The sequence below is a fragment of the Nannospalax galili genome, unplaced genomic scaffold (assembly GCF_000622305.1).
Source record: "Nannospalax galili isolate Female #2095 unplaced genomic scaffold, S.galili_v1.0 scaffold2378, whole genome shotgun sequence".
NCBI classification, from domain to species: domain Eukaryota; kingdom Metazoa; phylum Chordata; class Mammalia; order Rodentia; family Spalacidae; genus Nannospalax; species Nannospalax galili.
The window spans coordinates 56,773-71,345 of NW_008340540.1; the positions used below are offsets into that span (position 1 = coordinate 56,773).

General features: G+C 39.4%; 1 protein-coding gene across 2 annotated transcripts in view; it reads right to left on the reverse strand.

Annotated features, from left to right (window-relative positions):
- Window positions 1-14,573, reverse strand: part of Cse1l (chromosome segregation 1 like) — a 44,210-nt gene that overhangs the window by 13,449 nt on the left and 16,188 nt on the right. For both annotated transcript variants that reach the window (XM_008835573.3, XM_029564727.1), the window contains 11 exons: window positions 12,259-12,360; window positions 12,029-12,174; window positions 11,622-11,712; window positions 9,492-9,599; window positions 6,487-6,579; window positions 5,319-5,486; window positions 4,840-4,969; window positions 3,870-3,935; window positions 2,842-3,044; window positions 2,348-2,432; window positions 1,499-1,560 (listed from right to left, as the gene is read on the reverse strand). In XM_008835573.3, the coding sequence (XP_008833795.1) occupies window positions 1,499-1,560; window positions 2,348-2,432; window positions 2,842-3,044; window positions 3,870-3,935; window positions 4,840-4,969; window positions 5,319-5,486; window positions 6,487-6,579; window positions 9,492-9,599; window positions 11,622-11,712; window positions 12,029-12,174; window positions 12,259-12,360 (1,254 nt within the window). The remainder of the gene's footprint in view (window positions 1-1,498; window positions 1,561-2,347; window positions 2,433-2,841; window positions 3,045-3,869; window positions 3,936-4,839; window positions 4,970-5,318; window positions 5,487-6,486; window positions 6,580-9,491; window positions 9,600-11,621; window positions 11,713-12,028; window positions 12,175-12,258; window positions 12,361-14,573) is intronic.

Genomic DNA, 14,573 nt, shown 5'->3' on the forward strand with positions numbered 1-14,573 from the left:
TGTCTATATCTAATTGAATAATATGCTCAGTGTATAAAAGCCACACACACAAAAAAAAAATTGTAGTCTTATTTTAGTGGGAAACTGACCGCTATTTTGTAGCCTTTACTTACATTTTGGAAAACACCAAAGAAATAACTACACATATAATACCAAAAATGTTAAATAAAATCTGGTGTAAAACGGCTTATCTGTAACTGCAGGCAGTAGTATCTCAAACATAAGGTCAGCCTGGACTTCATATCAAGTCCCAGGCTAGTATGGGCAACAGAGGGGCAGGACAGCGCTATGCTATAAAAACAAACAAACAAACAAATCTAAAACAACGAAAGAAAAAAATTCTTGGATTTTTTTTTTTTTTTTTTTTTTTTTAAGACAGGGTCTCCCTGAAGTCCCAACTAGCCTGGAACTCAGTATGTAGACCAGGCTGGCCTCAATCTCAGAGACTCACTTGCCTCTGCCTGCTGAGTCCTGCCACCACATCTAGCAATTTTTATAATCTTGAGTTGAAGTGGAAACTATCTTATCTCCTTTTCTTATATTACTCACTGGCAATATTCTTATCCCCTTTTGCTGTTTGAAACAGAATCTCACTATGTAGGCCTGGCTTGCCTGGGACTCACTTATGAGGACCATGCTGGTTTTGAATATGTAGTGATCCTGTTTCTACCTCCCAAATCCTTGGATTACAGATGTGAGTTGCCACCACCAGACCTGGTTTCAGATGATGGTCTTTAAATAAAATTTCCCACCTCTGAGAGGAGGCTAACCAGGTCTGGTCAGGAAAGGCACATAAATCTGGAACAATTTTATCACTGAAAAAAGAGGGAAGCAGCCAAAGGCTATGGAGTTAGTTGTCATTTGCTCAATGAGTAAAGGTGTTTAGCCAAGCCTGAAGGCTTGAGCTCCATCCCCTGGATCCACATGGTCAAGAAGTGACTCTAGCAGGTTATCCTCTGACCTCCATATGCATCCTTGGTACACATGCAACACACGACAAACACCCCCAAATAAAGAAATGTAGTAATAAAAACAAATACAGAGACCAGAGAAGACATTCCATCATGAGATACAATTAGCCAAAAGTAGAATGCGAAGACACTCTCCAATTTAAATAACTGTTTTTTCTGACTTAAAATAAGGCAAGCAGAAGGACTTTTCTGCTATACATTAAGAAGCTTTAAACTTAATCAAAGGATTGATAATGTGTGGACCCAATTTGCTGACCCCCTTCTTTTTTGACATTTTGAGAAGGGTCTCACTATTTAGTACTGGCTGACCTGGAACTCCCTATGGAGAGACCAGGTCTGTCTCTCGGCCTCTGCAGTGCTAGGATTGCAAGCATGCACTACCACACTCAGTGAGTCCAAATTTTTAATAAAACTATTGTAAGAAAACAAAATCCAAAGCTGGGATTACAGATCAAGGTCAGAGTGTTTCTGGAGAAGCTGGTAAATAATAAAACTACTAAATTGTCAGAAAAAAAAGCGCTACTTACTTGATTTCTAAAAATCATAATATATTTGATACCATCAGCTTTAAGCACAGGAAACTCATTGACTATTTAAAAAAAGAAAGCCACAATTACTTAAGTGGTAAGATTGTTATACAAATCAGTGACATCAATGTAAACAGGGTACTATCCTGTCCAGCAACTGAAGTTCAACTGATCAGTAGGTATGTGCCAATAATCCATGAATTAAGCTGCTCTGAATTAAGATCATTCTCTTTAGTTGGGATTTACTTTACATTCCTCTAGCAGTAGGAAAACTAATTGGTGAGAATGAGAAACCATGGCCATAAAACTGGAGGATGGTCACATAGAAGCTCATTATAATATTCAGTCTCCTCTGGGGGTATATAAAATTTCTACAAAAATGTTAAAGGAATTATTTCAAACTATATCATCATACTCCCATAAACACAGAAAACTATCCTTATCAGTTTCAAATCAAATACTTCAAAACAAAATTCTTTTCTTTTTTCTGTTTGGAGACAGGGTATGATCTATCCCCATCTGGCCTTGAATTTGTTGTGTAGCAGAAGACTGTAAAATGCCCAGCATTCACATGGTGACTAACAATTGCTAGTTAACCCCAGTTCAGGAGATTAACAACCTCTTCTGATCTCCATGGGCACTGCACTCAAAGGTGCACTTATATACATACAGGCAAAACGCATATACATAAAAACAAACAAACAACCCTCCCCCCAAAACAAAGAAAATCATGGTGATATAGAGCCCTATTTTACTTTTGTCATGTTACTGGACAGTAGAGAAGTATAAATAAAAATTGAAGGCATAACATCGTAAATTACAGAAAAGAAAAAATTTCACAAAACTCACCATTATTTGATTTTAAATCAGGGAGTATGTGATTCACAAAAAATTCAGTCAGGTTTACAAGTTCATTGGCTTGTGTAATTCCATGCTGAAAGGAAGTATGTAATAGGGCAAATTAACACAAACAAAATACTTGCATTATCACGTCACAAATTTAAGCAATTTATAAAACCACATTAACAGACACAAACACTTCAAAACACAAGCAGTTCATATATAAAACAAAACTAGCTTAACAGAAAATGAATGTTCCTAACCCAAATGGGTACATTAAACTAATGTTTTATACACTGAATGTCAGCAAAGGTAGCAAGTGCAGCATGCTCAAGAGCTGAAATGCTTAAGTTCATCTACATAATGTTTTGCTTAAAGAGTGTACAACTCTATTTAGGCTGAGTAAGTTACCAATACAATAGGTTGCACTATCAGAGATACATTTCTTTATGAATCCTGTGGCTACAACCTGCCTTAGAAACAAAACATGGAAAAAAATATACCTTCTGTGTTTGGGCTTTTGATGCCAAAGATGTCACTAGGTAAATGGCTGCATCTTTGTGTTTCCAGTTGACAGATGGGTTTTTTGCATATTCCTGAAGCATGGAATTAACGTAACCAGAGAAGATTCCCGTCACAGGTCCCTCAAAAAACTTGCATAATCCTCGTACAAGATCACAAGCAGCCCTGCGTCTAGTATCAATATCTTAAAAAAAAAAAAAAAAAAATCGAAAGAAAGCATGAAAGAAGCAACCAATTTATAAACCAATAAAGAAACTGACAACGGCCAGGTGTGGGGCACACACCTTTCCTTTTACCAGGGGATTGAGATCAAACTCAGATTTAGTCTTGCCTGGTAAGTGCTTTTAACTGCTGAGCCATGTCACTAGTCCATACCTTATTTTTTTGAGACAGTCTCACTGAACCGGATTTCACTGATTTCAGCGAGGTACACTGATCAGTGTGCTGTACTCAGCTTTTCTTTTTAAATGCGGGTACTGCTAAACTCTGGTCCCCACGCTTGCAAGGCAAGCACTTTATCAACTGAATAATTACCCAAGCCCTGACTTCTAACTTGTGATCTTCCTGCTTACCACCTCGAAAACGCTGGGATTACAGGCATGTGCCACCACGCCTGGGTTATGTGGTACTGGGGATCAAACCTGGGCCTTCACGTATGGTAAGTAGTAGGCAAACACTCTAACAGATGAATTACATTCCAGCCTCTAAGAACTGTTTTAAAGAGATGTAGAAGTTGCCAGGCATGGTGGTGCATGCCTTTTAATCCCAGCACTTGGGAGACAGAGGCAGGTAGATCTCTGTGAGTTCAAGGCCAGTATGGTCTACATGGAGATCCTGCCTCAAAACAAACAAACAAACCAAAAAGGAGATGTACAAGTTAAAGAAGGAAAATGTTAATAAAAGCAAACTGAAATGACTCTTACCTATACCTCCCCACATTTCCTAGAAAGAAACTGGCCTTAAAATTGGCTTGCTAAGAGACTATTTAACCAAAAACCTAAAGACCTACCAGATCCTTCCAGATCTCTTCTTATATACTCCTCTGAATTATCTTCAAATGCTTCTTCATCAGCAGCTACAAAGAAAGTTGATAATTTAAGAAAACATAAGCCATCATATTCTATACCTGAACAACCAGAAGAGGCAGAACTGCTTGGTTTTACCAGGAAACATTCTTTCCCATTACTACTTCAGATCCTTGTAATTACTAAATACAGCAGCAAACACCACAGAAAGTTAGCATTAGGCAAATTACAGCTGTAAAGGAGAGGGCCCCACAACTAACTTACTTTTACCTCCAACTTTCAAGGTGACTGCCTGGGATCAGTCTAGAAATACTTTCTATTTTGCCAGTAAGGATATGAAAATAAACAACCTAATTATATTCACCATTATTTGATAAATTCATTCAGTGACAAAACAAGTAGACGATATCAGAATAAAGTCCTATTCCTCAACCAGGCATGGTGGCGTATGCCTCTGATGCCAGCACTTGGGAGGCAGAGGCAGGTGGACCTCTGTGAATTCCAGGCCAGCTGGGGCTACAGGGAGACCCTGTCTCAAAAAGACCAAAATAATAAATAAAAAAATAAAAACAGCTATTTGCCTTGGTGAAACATCAAACACTAAAGTCAAGCAATTTCAATAATCAGAGATTCTATTCCCCAATATTTTTATGAAAAAAAAAAAAACCCTACAGTATACAGCAGCACCCATTTTACAGATGCTACATTTTCTGCCATGGTTTAGAAAGCAATAAATTACCTGCAACAAGTTTGACTTGATAATAAAAAAATTAGATCTTACAATCAAAAGAAGACACTAAATTTATATTGCTGGCCTTGAACTCCTTATCTCCTGCTTCCACCTCCACGTGCTGGGATTACAGGTATGCACCACAAAGTCCATCTTCCCAGTTAGCACATTTGAAACACTGAGCCTTTTCTCCCCTGAAAACCCTTCTGTTTTGCCATAATTACCTCTAAATTCCATATTAGGTACAATAACCTTTTCACAGATGCTTGTCAGTGTGTTCTGGTCCTCAAACAGATTCTTATAATGAGGTCTCTCACAAACTGAAGCCAGAAACTGAATTGCATTACTTACCAACTGAAATAAAACACAATGACAATATATTTAAAAGCAAAACCAATTTGTTTTTTATTAAAGATTTACTTATGTGTATGAGTGTTTGCCTGCCATGAAGGTATAGACAACATGTCCATGGCATGCCAGCAGAGGCATGTCCAGGACACCAGTAGAGGGTATCAGACCATCCTGAAACTGGAGTTACAGGGAGTTGTGAGCTGTCTGATAGGGGTGCTGGGAACTGAAACTGGGTCTTCTGCAAAAGCAGCAAGTGCTCTTAACAGCTAAGTCACCTCTCCAGCCCCCACGCCAGTTTACTTTTTGTCTGATACAGGGCAGGAATATATTCTTGTCTCTATCATCATCTTACCAAATCATATTTAACCTCTTGACCTGTTGTAACTAGTAAATTCCAGATGGCTGTGACAAAACGAGGCAAGTACCGCTGAAATTCTTCATCATACTTTTGTGCATAAAGCGCAGCATTATCACAAATCTGGGATTTTAAAAGCTCCAATAAGCCCGCTTCCTCTTCATCCTCACAAGAGAAAAAGAGAACACTCAAACACATGACTTTAAGGATACCATAAACAAAGAGGGCAAGTATATAATCCTTCCAGGGCTATTTAAAATTTAAATCCAAATCAATTAGTACATACTACATCTGTGCCACCATCAATCTATTTGTCTTTAAATAAATACATAAATACATAAATAAATAAATAAATAAATAAATAAATAATTAAAGGCAAACTTTACTATAATTTTAATTTTTTAAGATTTTTATTAAGTAATTAATCCTAAGTAAGTAAATAGTGGAAGTGTTATTAATCACTGACAGTAATTCTCAAAGCTTTTCTTTTCCCCTTTTCTTAATGTAGACTGGCCTTGAACTTATTCTTCAACCTCCAGTTCTTCTTGCTGAATCTTTTTATAGTTTTATAATAAAGGGTCACATGCAGTCCAGACTGGCCTCCAACTCACTATGTAGCTGAAAATGGCACTGAACTCCTGTGTCAATGGTGCTTGGTGTAGATTACAGGCATGCACTACCACGTCTGGTTCTACAGCTTTACTTTCAATAATGTAATGGCTTTATCTGTGTATATTATGACTGAAGACAGGCCCATAATAAGATTTTTTTTTTTCATATTACAAAGTCAAATATTACTTATATTTGAGGAATTTTATCTATTATCAATCTAAGGAAGGTTAAGTTTCCAGAGTAAATATGTACAATTTTGAACCCAAGACCTGTGCATATTAAGCAAATATTCTGCCACTGAATTTAATCTCTATCCCAAAATAATTCTTAACGAAGGAAAAAGACTACTTAGTATTTTATATACTTACATCAGGGCTGGGCATAATGGCACACTCCTTTAATCCCAGCACTCGGGAGGCAGAGGCAGGTGGATCTCGCCTGTGATTTCAGACCAACCTGGTCTACATAGCGAGTTCCAGGTCAGCTGGGGCTACAGGGAGACCCTGTTTCAAAAAGACCCTCCACCCAAAAACAAAACAAAACAAAAACTTACATCAGTTTGTAGAAGCTTATTATCCAATGTCAAGAGGGTATGAAAATTGTTCATCCAAGTTTCCATATTATCTTCAAAAAACTCAGGGAGATCCTAAAGAATAATCATGGACTTGAGACTTTTGATTAAAATTAATACATGATTTTAATAAATTTCCCCACTAGGTCAAACACTTGACACATGCCTGTAGTCTCAGGACTAGGTTTTTCAATCTGAACAATTACCTACTGCAAAAATTCTATTTCATCTGTGACAACTGACACATTCAACCAGACTTCTGTCCTGCCTTCATATACCTTCATTATCAATCATATGCCTGCAACTTGTTGCCTCACTCTAAATCTCTTACCTCCAGGTATATAAGGACTGTAGGAAGCATGTCCTTACAAAGCACACTGGTACCAACTTGTCTACCCCACCCCTTCCCTTCCAACTGCTACACTGATTAGAAGATGACCACCAATTCAGACCCTCAACTTCTTATTTTATCCAGCTGCTGGTTTTCCATAGCATACTAATGCAGCTGTCTTACTGAGGTTTCCCTAGTTATGGTGACAACGAGCTTCATTTTCCCTGATTTCTCAGAATTAAAATCCAAAACAGGAAAAAACTGAAAACAAAAACAGAGGTATTAAAGATATTTCAAGCTGCTGTCCAGTTCGACATTCATGTGAGACCTGTCACTTTGGGCCATTTGTTTCCTATTTTACCTAATCAAACCCAATTTCCATTTGGGGAATGTTCTCCCTAACACACTGCAAATGCAATGTTTCTTGAGTGCAGGTACTGGCTATAAACAATGAAAAGGCTAAACCGTTTCTCTTATGTCCTGGTAAATAAAATGTGCCTTAATTAATACTCCTTTTCTTGGTCCTGGAGCTCTGAATCTTAATGATTCAAGAGCAGACGGAGGGGCTGGAGAGATGGCTCAGTGGTTAAGAACACTGGTTGCTCTTGTAGCTGACCTAGGTTTGGTTCTTGGCACCTACATGGTAGGTTACAACTGTCAGTAACTCCAGTTCCATGGCATTTGCTGCCCTTTGCGGTCTCCACAGACATTGCACGGACATGGCACACTTATATGCATGCAGGCAAAACACTCATACACATAAAATAGAAGGACACATAGCATACATTCCCCCAACCCCCGCCCCAAATAAAACCTTTTAAAAAAAGGGGAGCTGAGCATAGTGGTGCACGCCTTTAATCGCAGCACTTGGGAGGCAGAGGCAGGCAGATCTTTGTGAGTTCGAGGCCAGCCTGGTCTACACAGTGAGTTCCAGGAGGAGACCCTGTCTCAAAAAGACAAAAAAAAAAAAAAAAAAAAAGGGATGAGGCCCTAGACTAGGCACTCAGGGTAGAGAGGCAAATCTCTGTGGATTCCAAGTCAGCCTGGTCTACTTAAGAGTTCCAGACCAGCCATGGCTGCATAGTGAGACCCTGTCCCAAAAAAATTTGGAGGGCTATTTCTGCTGCAGAGATGGCTTAATGGCTAAAGTACATACTGCTGTTGCACAGGACTGAAGTTAGGTTCCCAGCACCCATATGAGGGTCTTTTAACCACCTATAACTCCAGTTTCTAGGGTTATAACCTCTTTGGCCTCTGCAGGTACCCACACATATATGGCATATGCACACACAAATAAAAATTTAAGCTCTTCTTTTCACAGCCTGGTACTTTAGCCTCATCTCCAATGATAGGCTATCCAAGTAATCCTATGAAAACTATGGCACCCTCCTCTCATATTAGTAGCTTTGTAAGTGAACAAGAAGGCCCCAGAAATAAAATTTCTTTAAAAAAAATTCTTAAAATTAAATTTATTGAGCTGGGCGTGGTGGCACATGCCTTTAATCCCAGCACTTGGGAGGCAGAGGGAGGCGGATCTCTGTGAGTTCAAGGCCAGCCTGGTCTACATAGTGAGTTCCAGGCCAGCTGAGGCTACAGGGAGACCCTGTCTCAAAAAGACCAAAAAAAAAAATAAATAAATAAATAAATTTATTGCCAGGCATGGTCATGCATGCCTTTAATCCTAGCACTTGGGAGGCAGAGGCAGGTGAATCTCTTGTGAGTTCCAGGCCAGCTGAGGCTACAGGGAGACCCTGTATCAAAAAGATTAAAAAAAAATAAATTTTATTAATTTCTTTGTGTGTATACAAGCATGTGCACATAGAAGGTCAGAGGTCACCTCTGGGAGTTGCTTTTTCTCTTTCTACCACGTGTGTCCTAGGGATGGAACTGAAGCAAGCACCTGCTCAGTTCTCTTACTTAGACCCAAGAACAATTTTTTTCTTGTTGTTTTTAAAAAATATTTTATTTATTATTTTTATTTTATGTGTATGAGTGTATTGCCTGCATGTATGTGAGTGCACCTGCATCTTGCAATGCTGTGGAGGTCAGAGGAGGTCAGAGGAGGGCTTCAGATTTCCCTAGAACTGGAGTTAAGGACAGTTTGTAGCCACCATGTGGGTGTTGGCAATCAAACCCAAGTCCTCTCTGCAAGAGCAGTCAGTGCTCTTAATGGCTGAGCCATCTCTCCAGGCCCTTTTTCTTGTTTTTGTGAGACAGGGTCTCCCTATAGCTGCAGCTGGCCTGAAACTCATAGAGAAGATCCGCCTACCTCTGCCTCCCAAGTGCTGGGATTAAAGGTGTGCACCACCATGCCTGGTTTCAGAAATCTAATTTGTTAATGACTTTAATACAATAGTGTACAGGGGTGACTTTAAAAAAGGAAGCGTTAAGAGATGAAATTTCTCACTTATTGGACACAAGAGAATACCATCTTTCCCCATTCATTAGCATCTCTAAGAGTCACTGTAAATAAAACTGTGGATGGGTAAAGAATAGAGAAAGGCCAAAAAAGAAAAAAAACAACAACAAAAAACCCAACCAACCAACCGACCACAAATAACGCCTTCCTCTTTTCAGAACCAATGCTGGCAAAGCAGTCTTTATCAAGTGGACTGTGTATTTAAAAATAAATACTAAGACAAGAAATGACACTTACCTGAAAGTTTAAACTATAGAACAATTTTGAGATCAAGATCAAAGAAGAAAAAAGAATCCTCAGGGCAGAGGCATCGTTTGCATGGGTGCTGCACAGCTCAATGGTGGCCTTGGAAAGGAATTTAGGGACATGGTTTTAGTGTGTCATAAACCCAGCATACTCATCTTAGTGAAATAGCCTTGTACTATGCTGAGACTACTCATTTCTTCTCCCAAATGAGGCCTTTAAATAGTAGCATAGTCACTTAAGAGATTCTGAAAAATAAGTTAAAGTATATATTTTTAATTGTACTGTAGTAAGCACTATTAAAAAAAAGTCCAAACTTTAATACTCTGAACATCTTTCTAATCATCTATGTGCATACAAATAAATACTACACAGAACCATTTCTATATGCTCTCAATGAGTAATTCCTCTACCATGTGGTATTCAATTGTTTCCAACTGTGCATCATTCTGGCTGTAATACCGAGGTTTACCCATACAACTTTCTGCATGTCTTGACTTTTCAGTCTGAGATTCTAGAAGGGCATCACCAAAGCAGTATGACAGCACAGGCCTAGGTTTGGGAAGCCAGAGATCTGTACAGAACCCAGACTCCATCACTTATAAGGAAGTTTTAGTTGAGTGTGGTTGGGCAACCCTACTCTCCCAGTACTCTAGACAGGAGACTCCAAGCCAGGATGATTCCAAATTCAAGGCCAGGATGAATTACATAAGACCTAATCTGGGGCCAGGTATGGTGGTACATGCCTTTGATCCAGCACTCAGGAGGCAGAGGCAGGAGGATCTTTTTGAGATCAAGGTCTACCTGATCTATATAGCAAGATACAGGTCAGGTGGGGCTACAGAGAGATCCTGTCTCAAAAAGATCTAATATATAGCAAGATACAGGTCAGGTGGGGCTACAGAGAGATCCTGTCTCAAAAAGATCTAATCTTGAAGGAAAAAAAGAGGGGAGGGGACCTGAGGATGTAGCTCAATTGGCAGAGTGCTTGCTGAACATGCATGGAGCCAAGGGTTGGATCTCAAGCACTACATAAACTGGTTGGGGTAGTATAGGCATTTAACTCTAGCACTTAGGAGGTAGAGACAGGAGGATCAGAAGTTCAAACTGTCCTCCCTGTTCTATGGGAGACTATCCCCTACCCCATCCCACTCCCAAAATGCCTATTATGTATAGAGTATGGGTAGTAAATGACAAAATGGGTATTCATTACAATTCCTGTATGGACTTTACACACACCTACTATGTGCACCAATGTTTCTTGCCTTATTCTGGGATTTGGAAACAATAAATATTAGAAATTAAAAACTGGAAATAATATTCTCAGTGAAAAGCCACATTCTAGAAAAGTAGTATTTCAAATTAATATTCAGAACATCAGTTGGTTTGAGGCCCAACTCTCATTTTTATTAACTGTGTGTTCCTGAATCCTTTGGAAAAATGGGTAGACATTTTTACCAATTTTACAGGATTCTTATAAAGATCAAGAATATGTTGAAGAAGGTAGTCTGTGTGCTGTAAAGTTTTGTAAATTAATTCCACATATGGTAAAAATGTCAAATCTCTCTTTAGAAATCTATATTCATTTATATTTGATGCTTAGGTTTGGTTTTATTTTTCACTTTTATTTTTTTTTAATACACCCGTGTCGTGCAATGCCCACGGAGGTCAGAGGAGGCTGTCAGATCCTCTGGGACTGGAGCTACAGACAGTTAAGGTTTTGTTTGTTTTTTTTGGTCTTCTTTGAGACAGGGTCTCCCTGTAGCCCCAGCTGTCCTGGAACTCGCTATGTAGACCAGGCTGGCCTTGAATTCACAGAGATCCGCCTGCCTCTGCCTCCTGAGTGCTGGGACTAAAGGTGCGTGCCACCGCGCCCAGCTAAGGTTTTGTTTTTAAATTACTACACAAATGGGAGTAGACTAAAAACTGTTGGTAACTCAATCCTTGTCCGGCATGGAGTCCACACTATCTGCTCCATTTCTGGGTAGGCTTGCAATTCTTTTAAGAAATGCTGCTCTAGCTAAAAAAAAAAGTTCCAACAATTTCTCAAAAAATGTATAAAAATATTTAAGCAATTAAAAATACTAGGTAATTTTCAATGATTACTCAGACATTATTCCATACCTTAAAGAGATTAGTCAAAGGCAAAGCAAAGGCATCCAAGACAAGCTTAATTTCAGTCCATAACTCGTTTGACTTAAACTCATGACGGTATCTAAAAGTTAAGGGAAAGTAGGTAAATATACAAATTTTCTGTTTATTCAATTTAGGTGGTCAAAGATATCTAGATAGAATTCAAAGGGAAGTCTAGGTTTACTTTTTAAAGGAATGAAGAGTAATCTAATTATGTCACTGGAAATACGACAATATGAGATAAACATTTTGCTTAACAAGAAACAATAATGAACTGAGGGACTTCCGTTATCACTCAAGGATGTTCATATTCAAAGAGTAGTAAGTTACCAAACAGAAAGTCATATTAATGTAATAGAAAAAAAGCATATTAAAGGAACAAATTTATACATCAGTACCTTTTAAATAGTGAATGTGCTGTACGGAGGACTCCATTGATAACGTGGAAATCTCCACTCTGAAAGCGATTCACCATTTCTGTTAACAGGTCAGGCCATTTCTGAGGGAAATCTTCTCGGCCAATGATGCTAATAGCATCACTCAACTAGGGGAGGAAAAGCTAATTAGGAGAGCTTCATAAAGGAGCCCAGCCCCAACCTCACCCCCACCAGAAATAGGGGTCCATTACCTGTTTCTGAATCTGCTCTGGGCTGCTCAGCATCAAATGCACTATGTTGCCTTTAATAGCTACTCGATCAGCTTCACAAATCTTGTTTGGTTCATCTTCAACCTAAAAGCAAAACATCCAATGAGAAAATAACATGATATCCAAATTCATATCTACCTGTGTTTGCAGATAATGCATAATTCACTCCAATTTGCCAGGTTATCAAGGGAAATGCAAACCTGGGCTATTCTTCATTCTCTCCCTACAGGCGTAAGATTTTGACCATCTGGTTAAAAACATGAGCCCTTTCCTTACAAAATGTACATTCTTGGAGCTGGGGAGGTGGCTCAACAGTGGTTACAGTGGAACATTCGCTGCCTGGCGTGGTGGCACACACCTTTAATCTCAGCACTTGGGAGGCAGAGACAGGCTGATCTCTGTGAGTTCAAGGCCATCCTGGGTCTACATAGTGAGTTCCAGGCCAGCTGGGGCTACAGAGAAACCCTGTCTCAAAAAAAAAAAAAAAAAAAAAAAAGAACATTTGCTGTTCTTCCAGAAGATCTGGGTTTGGTTCCCAGGCACATTGCAGATAAAACACCCATCCAAAACTCCAGTTCCATGGGATCCAATGCCCTCTTCTGGCCTCCGCGGGCAATGCACAACACAGGTGCACTTAACACATATGCAAGCAAAACACTCATACATATAAAATAAAAATAATAGTCGCCAGGAGTAGTGGTGCATGCCTTTAATCCCAGCACTCAAGAGACAGGGACAGGTGGATCTCTGTGAGCCCAGCCTGGTCTATATGGTGAGTTCCAGGACAGCTTGGGACTACAGGGAGACCCTGTCTCAAAAACAAGCAAACAAACAACAAAGGCCAAGTCTACTTCAAAGAAAAAAAGTACATTCTCTCCTAAAAATAATTATTTAATATGCAATATTTTTTATCTTTATTTTATGTGTATGAATGTATTGCCTGCATGCAGGTAGATATACCATGTCATGCAGTGCCCATGAAGGTCGGAAGAGGGTATTGGATACCCTGGAAATGGCGTTACAGACAGCTGTTGGCTGCCATGTGGGTGCTGGGAATTGAACCTGGGTCCTCTGTAAGAGCAGCCAGTGCTTTTAACCACTAAGCCATCTCTCCAATCCCTAATATGTAGTATTTTACAGAAAAATCTTTGAGGCTCTCTGACTTGCTGATGCAAATTAAGAATTTCAGTCATGCCAGGCGTGGTGGTGCATGCCTTTAGTCCCAGCACTTGGAAGGCAGAGGCATGCAGATCTCTGTGCGTTCCAGGCCAGCTGGGGCTACAAGGAGACCCTGTCTTATTAAAAAAAAAAAAACAAACAAAAAAAACAACAGAGTTTCAGTTATGATAGGGAAATGGAGATGAATGATGAATACCTGTAATACCAGCACACAAGCGATGGGCTATAGACTATAAGGCCAGGCTGTGTTATACAAAACAAAACAAAAATGCACATGGTGGCACATGCCTTTAATCCCAGCATTTGGGAGGCAGAGGCAGGTGGCTCTGTGAGATTGAGGTTAGTTTGGTCTACATAGTGAGTTTCAGGCCAGCTGGTGCTGCTACAGGGAGACCCTGTCTCAAAATAAACAAACATATAAATAAATAACTTACAATAAAATAGCAGGAAAGATGGCTCAGCAGTTAAAAATGTGTATTGCCCTTCCAAAGGACTAGAATTCAATATCCAGTATTTATGTCAGCAGCTCACAACCACTATAACTTCAGCACTGAACATGTGCACAAACCCATACATTATTAAAAATAATAAAATAATAATAAATTTTTTTTTTTTTTTTGTTTTTTTGAGACAGGGTCTCCCTGTAGCCCCAGCTGTCCTGGAACTCACTATGTAGATCAGGCTGGCCTTGAACTCATAGAGATCTGCCTGCCTCTGCCTCCCGAGTACGGGATTAAAGGCATGCGCCACCATGCCCGGCAATAAAAATTACTTTAAAAAGGGGGAGGGCTAGAAAGATGGCTCAGTGGGGATAAATGCTTGCCACAGAAGTATGAGGACTTGAATTCAAATAATTCCCCAGAACCCATGTAAAACTGTGATTTGCAGCATGAGTGTAAACCCAGAGCTCCTATGTAAGATGGGAGGTGTCCATAGAAGCTCTCAAGACAGTGTAGCATATGCAGAGGAAAAACAAGAGACCCTGACATGGCATGCATGTACTCCCTGTATTTAAATATATGCACATGCCTAGCACATGTACATGTATACATGCACATAGGATGGAGGACAAAGCTTAGTTAGAATATTTGCATAGCAAGAACAATGTCTTAAGTTTG